Raw genomic sequence first — 6,768 nt, forward strand, 5'->3', positions numbered from 1 at the left:
ATGTTTCAAGTTACAACGTTTCACACTTACAACATTTCTAAATTGACACCCTGTTTCAACTTTCTGACATCAGTTTCAACTTTACAATGCTTCATCTGATGTGACACTGTGCCAGTGAACAAGTTCCTGTGTCACCCATCTCCCTGGAGAACATCTGTCCAAACTTCCTTGGACACTTTCTTTAAGAAAGAAGACAAGACTCCAGAAAAACCTGCAGCCAAGACTTATGAGAAGACTACAGCCAAGAACCCTTCAGAAAGTCCAACTAAGAGCCCTTCAAAAAGTCCAACAAAGTACCGAATGTTTTCTTTTTGCTCTTTTTTCAAAAGCAGTAAACTATTTGCCTTTTTAAAAGTAAATTTGTTTTACATGGATCTACAGCTGGAAAAATTTCGAACCCTTCTCTTCACCAGTGAGGAAGACCAGAAGATCCAGATGGTGAATAATTTTCGCCCCCCTCAGCCTCTGAAGGAGAGAACAATTCGAGCTTCCTTCAAGGCTTGAAAAAGAAAATTAATATTGAGCTTCAGCAATCCAAGTGCTTCCATGTTCAAAAAAACCAGAAAAGACCTGTGGTCTTCAGATATTACTGTATCATTCCCTGGCCACCTCACGTTTTAGTGCAGAAAAAAAAATCAGTACTTCTTGGTTTAATACTTTACTAAATGGGCCTGATTTATTCTTTTAAAAAATATCATGGGATCCTGTTTACTAATGAAAGGACATTTTTAAGAAACTGGGATATTTTAGTAATCCCGGGTGCTCTCCAGAAGAACGGTGTGCTGAAATTCTACAGAATTATTAAATGCAATTTTATGTTTTTAACTGAGTATTTTAGAATGAGAAATTGCTTGTGAGGGGCAAAACTTTTAATAACAGAGCTATTATAAACTACTGTAGAAAAGCCACTAAGCTATGATAGAAAAAATTCAGTAATAGTCTAATGACAAGGAAATCAGATGCTTCCGCCTTCCACTGATTTCCTTTGGAATCTGTCCTATTTGTCCAATTACTCTCATTCTGAAAATTCCCTGATCATATTTTCATTGACTACTATCGCCTTTTCACATCTGTGAGCAGAAAGACTAAACCAGTAGCGGTAAGAATTATGTCATTTTCTCCATTCATTTCAGGTAGGCATTAATTTCACGACTACTTCTAAATATTTGGATGTTATTATGTTGTTAGCTTATGTCGTGTTATAAATATACTCAGCACCCCACAAGCAAACCATTTCACTGCAGATCACTGCATTGAGCATTTATCCAAAGCCCTTGGACCATGGGGACATACCTAGTGTCCTATGTTTAATTCAGTCAGAAGGAGTTTCCTTATCAAGTCAGGCAAATTTGTAGCAATTTTTGTAGCATATAGGATGGTAATACTATGGCCTGTTGAAATTCTACCTCGGGAAAGTGCATTCCCCTGAAATGTGGTTTCCTTTATTTCTTGCCCTGAAGTTTGTGGTGGTGTGCATTGTGAAGCAGATGCTCCATTCCACTCTGGGGGCTTACCTTAGTATAATTAACTGACTTCAGGGAGTTGCACCTGACTAGACCTGGGGTGCAAATCAGCCCCTAGATGTGGCTGCATTCCAGAGATAAGTACTCCAAATCACTGAGAGGCTTCAACACTGCACTTTTACCTCCTCAGAATACAGGTACCCTAAATGAGCCAAATATAAATAGGATCTGAATGTCTGCCACTTTGCTGGCAAAAATCTCAGTGGACATGTTTTGCCTCTACTAATGTAAATGGTGCTGATGTTAGCTGCAACAGACATCTGTGCATTCCAGTTAGTTACCAACAATTTCCAACCCTATTCTAAATAGCTGATGCAATTTGTGTAGAAGTGATACGACCAAATTGTTCTCTCAAATCTGTTTTCTTCAAGTTAGGCTGCTCCTCACTTCCCTCTTACTTTGAAACAAGTTTAACAGCATAAGAGAAGCGGAGAAAAGAGAATGGAGATGTTGGTTCCTGAGAAAATCTCTGTAAAAAGAGAGGGAAGCTAGTATTGTGGTTGAAGCACAGGGCTGGGAACAAGGAGATCAGGGCTCGTTTGTAGGCTTCCCGTACAGCTTGTATATTCACTAGAACTCTCCATCCCTCCATGTCCTCAGCTGTAAAATGGGGCTAATAACACTTACCTACCTCACAGGGATGTTGTGAAGACTAATTCAGCAATGGTTAGAAAGTGTTTTGATTGCCTTAGCTGGAAGCTGCTAGAGAAGAGGGAAATAATTATAAATTGCAATGCACTGGCCATAATTAATTGTAATTTATGCAGCTAGTTATGCAAGCTGCTAGTACAGAAGGCAGGATATTCTTTATGAGGTATTATCAATGTATTTGACAAAGTAGATAAATTGTTGTTTTTTAATCAAATGTGTGTATTGTGTATTGTCTTGCTCCATCTCTCTCTTCAGCAGGTCTACTCTTATGTTGCATTAGAGGGAAAAACTTCCTGTGGCTGTATCTTGCTTTTTCCATGACTCTCATTCACCACCATCACAGGAGGGAGGTCAGGGTGGCACCATCGTAGAGAAATGTAGTTTTGTCGTCTTGTCCACTACTATCTTGAGCAAGTCAATAACGGATCTTTTTGGATTAAAGGAGGTTCCAAACTGCTTACTGACTTAAGTGTCCTGCAGTCCAAATAGGGTCCTGAAATATCACGTAATGAAACAGTGCAAAATCTGATTATAAACAATTCACTTGGGCAAACAGCTCTCTAGAACCTCTATTATTTCTTCCCCAAAAGCCTGTGCTCATCTTCCAACATGAGACGTATGCCCAGGAATCCTTCCCTCCCTCCAGTCATGCCAAGGTACAGTGAAGATAGTTCTAGTGTGACCACTCTTGATAAACAGAATAATTGAAAATAAAGATCCTCTCTGCCCAACCCCTTTCTGTATCTGATGGATTCTGCCCTTCTTGCCTGGTCCTGAAGGTGAACGGGGATGTGATGAGTCTCATGTGTGCCTGTCACGTAGCCAAAATCTACAAGAAGAAGTTAGTTTTCAAATGTAAGGGCTGCGTTGAAAATGTTGATAGTACTGAGGGGTTTTTTTATCAGGGATGCATAAAAATACTATCCTGCCCATGCAACAATGCCCTGTGACAACGAGACAAAGCACACAAATGGCTTACTGATAAATTAAAAACACCACCATGAAACCACCACTACCTACATGTAGGCAATAGGCTATTTGCATTTAAGATTTTCAGTGTATGTTTGCATTGACATCTACATATAATGGAGATTGAAGAAATATAAGCTATCTTCTGCTCCTTCATGAACAGAGACCCATAGGGATGAATGACATCCTGTCCAGTTCAAAGGGCTGGCTTCTGTTCCTTATCCTGTTATACCCATTCCGTGCTACTTAAGCTGCCTTTGTCAGAGCATCTTTACCTGTGACGCAGGGATGATATTTACCTCTCAAGGTTATCTTTAAATAATTGTTGTAAAGAGCTTTAGAAACTCGATCCTTCAAGGTATCAGTGCTCCTGAGGTTCTTACCTCCCTTCCATTTTTCTGTGAGCAGCAGTTGCATCTTTCTGAAAGTTGTATCAAAACCCATGTGATAGCAGAGTGATTTTTACATTGTTTAAATGTTTCTTGGCTTTTAGTTAGAGAGTACAAACCATCCCTATTGTGGTGAAATACAGTCTATTAATGAAAGGAAAATTCCTCTTTAAATTCCTTATTTTCTCATGACAGGGATGAAATGCATGTAAGCACTAGCATTTTAATAAAAGGGATAAATATATGAGATACAGGAACTGTAGGCCCCTCCAGAACTCACTGCATTTTGAAAATTCTGAGTTTTTGAAGAGTCAGCAACAGAACTATAAGAAAATATCATCACTGTATCCAAACCATTAAGCATAATGACAAAGACACTTTCAGCATAATGTAAAGTGTACATCAGTCATTCGGGGGTGATGGGATGTTGTCCAGGATTGCATCATTTTCTATTCCCTTGAGATGATTTTTAATTTTGTTCTGAGGCAAAACAAAAGTGTTTCATCTATTCAGTTTTGGCTTAGCGTCCCAGGACAAGTGGTAGAATTCGCATTGTCTGGAGCATTTCAAGATGGACAGGATAAAACACTAGACAATATAGGAGCAATGATCCTGCACTGACCTTTGAAGAATGGAATGGACCATCTAACTAGCCATCAATCTATAGTATATGACTCTATACTGATACATACCTTAAGCATTAAAAAATTGAGAGTCAGGAGACTGGCTTAAAATTAATGAAATAATTCAGTTCTGTGATTTTATGTTGTTTGTATTTATTTAATTTTCTTTTTTGTGCTATAGTCTTTAGAGTCAAGTTCTCATATTTTCTTTGCAATCACATGGGCCAGAAAATTCTTGTTTGCAAAGAAAAGTGAAATTCTCGTACAGTCAGGTGCCTCCAAGAGCTAAGACTTTAAAGAAAGTACCACTTATCATATAAGTTGGAAATCCGGATATTCCAGTAGCTGAAAATGGCATGCTGTATTTTGAAGGGTACCATTCTGTAGAAAGACAGATTCTCTGAGTCCCCTTGTTATGGACTGCCATCTCCTGGATAGTTCAGAGATGGCGGTCCATAACTGTCACATCAGAAGCGGAGCCATTATACACTTGTATATAAGCCATTAACTGAAGAAAAAAGCTATGTATACACCTGGCTATATTTACTAAAGGTTTACTTACTATTGTTTAGCTTTTCTTATTCCAGATAGATTTTTCCATTAATTTAATCCACACTGGGAAAACAGCCTTTGAATCTCCTTGGACTTGTCTTTATCAAGCCAGGTAGCAACAGTTTCTTTGTATAGCACATGCTAGAGGTGAAAGGCTGGAAATTCATGTTGAGCTTCAGAAAAATGCTAGGGCAGATTGAAAAATACACACCATGTACTTCCACAATACAGCCATGCAGGACAAAAAAAGGGTTTGGGAAAGAGCTTGTTATTCCCACCAGGGATCTGTGGTCAGTAGCTGCACCATCTGTCCAAGTTGGAAAGTCCCAAAAACAGCAGGATCCGGAGCATGAGAAATTCTGGGGTTTTAGCATTTCGAAGTCATGGCAGAATTCAATTATCTGCTTTTAATTTCTTTCCCATGCCAATGAGGATGATGTGCTTCTGGTACAGCGAAGTTCTGTGGCTCTTCTGTTTTCATGTTCTCCCAGGTCTTGCTCTTTCATGTCCATGCATAGCATGAGCATCCAGACAAATGTAAGAACCAGACTCCCTTTTGAGCTCCTCTTTTCAACCTTATTGGCAGATGGGAAGGAAGGACCAGGAGGCAGCACAGTGCACATAATAGTCTATCACATAGGAAAGGTAGCATTTCATGACCATGTCCTCACTTCTCTGTTTCTGAAGGGGAATTAACATTTCTCTCCTTATGTGAAAAGAGGAGCTCAAAAGGGAGTCGTTGGTCCATGCTGTGGATGTCTGCTTATTTCTGAAGAACATGTATAGTCATTTTCTAACTACCAAGATGAGAGACATTTTTTAACTTTCAACCCACTCATACGCCCTTGTGATATTGCCTAATGTCTTTGTAATATTATTAAATGACAATCATTTGAAATATAAGCTCTTCTACACTAACACCAGGCTCACCACTCTATTTGCTGAGCACCAACTACCACTACATTAAGCCACGGTATAACATGCCTAGTACGCAGACATCCACAGCATGGACCAACGAAAAGTATCAGGGTTGTTGTACCCAGAATGAAGCATCTTGTACAGTTTCTCAATGGAATTAATAGGACAGTTTCATCCTGCTATTTTCAGCTGCCAGCAGCATTTTGCTATATAAAATACAGGATCAGCTGAAGCAAAAGGACCAGGGAGTGGAGAATATTTCAAAACGAAGAACACAAGTGCAGTGAGGGCAGGTGTCCTTGTTCTTTATTCAACTCCAGTACTCTCTGATGTGTGATTCTGTCTCAGATCAGACCCTTACCCTTTCCCTATGTAGGATTTAAACTCGGTATATTTGACTTTAAAAGCCCCCCTTTATTTTGCATGAAACCTAGTGGCAATGCTGTAAAAGAACCAATGTATTTTCCAGTAGTTTCAGTGGAATTTGTACTGAACTTGCATATTCTGCTTTGCTTTGCAATGTGTCTTCTGAGTTTCAAACACAAATCCGCTGTCTGGCTGTTTACCAGACTAGCTTGGGCTGTCCTTGTATGCCCTGCTCTGTTTATTGTCTTGCCTCAGATTTGTCCATTGTTGTGGTTCCTTAATGCCCTTCAGTATGCACGTTGTTTTAAAAGGCTTGTTTGCAAATGTAACTTGTGAGCAGATACAGGTTCATTCAAGGGCAGTGATTACAATGTGTTCCAGATTCTCATAAGGTAGTTTAACAAAGTGCACAGGGGAAACAGACGGTCTTCACAGCCTTTTCATCAGTCAGGTGCACACTTCTGATAGTTCAGTACAAACACAAGTATGATGCTGGAAAACCAAGAAGAGAAGAGGAAATGAATCAAAACCCAGCCTCAAGACACCCAGTGTTCCCCTATAGGGAGGAGAGAATGATTACAGCTCATTAAGTTAGTATCTGGTATTACAAGGCTCTTATACACATACCTATTTGTTCTGCAATGCTCTGGAGATCTGGTGGGTCGGAGTGTTGCCCTGTGGGGTCAGGCCAACTCTCAGGATCTCAACATTGCGCTGTTAGACAGGAGGGTATGACAATTGCACATACACAAACACACAAATCATTTAGGTGCATAC

General features: G+C 39.6%; 1 protein-coding gene across 1 annotated transcript in view; it reads left to right on the top strand.

Annotated features, from left to right (window-relative positions):
* CA7 (carbonic anhydrase 7) overlaps positions 1-2,953 on the top strand; it is a 24,085-nt gene extending 21,132 nt beyond the window's left edge. Inside the window, exon 7 of the mRNA XM_019505552.1 lies at positions 382-2,953. Coding sequence (XP_019361097.1) covers positions 382-504 — 123 coding nt within the window. The 3' untranslated portion in view covers positions 505-2,953. The remainder of the gene's footprint in view (positions 1-381) is intronic.
* The last annotated feature ends 3,815 nt before the right edge of the window (positions 2,954-6,768 follow it).

The sequence above is a fragment of the Gavialis gangeticus genome, unplaced genomic scaffold (assembly GCF_001723915.1).
Source record: "Gavialis gangeticus isolate Ggan-Ray unplaced genomic scaffold, GavGan_comp1, whole genome shotgun sequence".
NCBI classification, from domain to species: domain Eukaryota; kingdom Metazoa; phylum Chordata; order Crocodylia; family Gavialidae; genus Gavialis; species Gavialis gangeticus.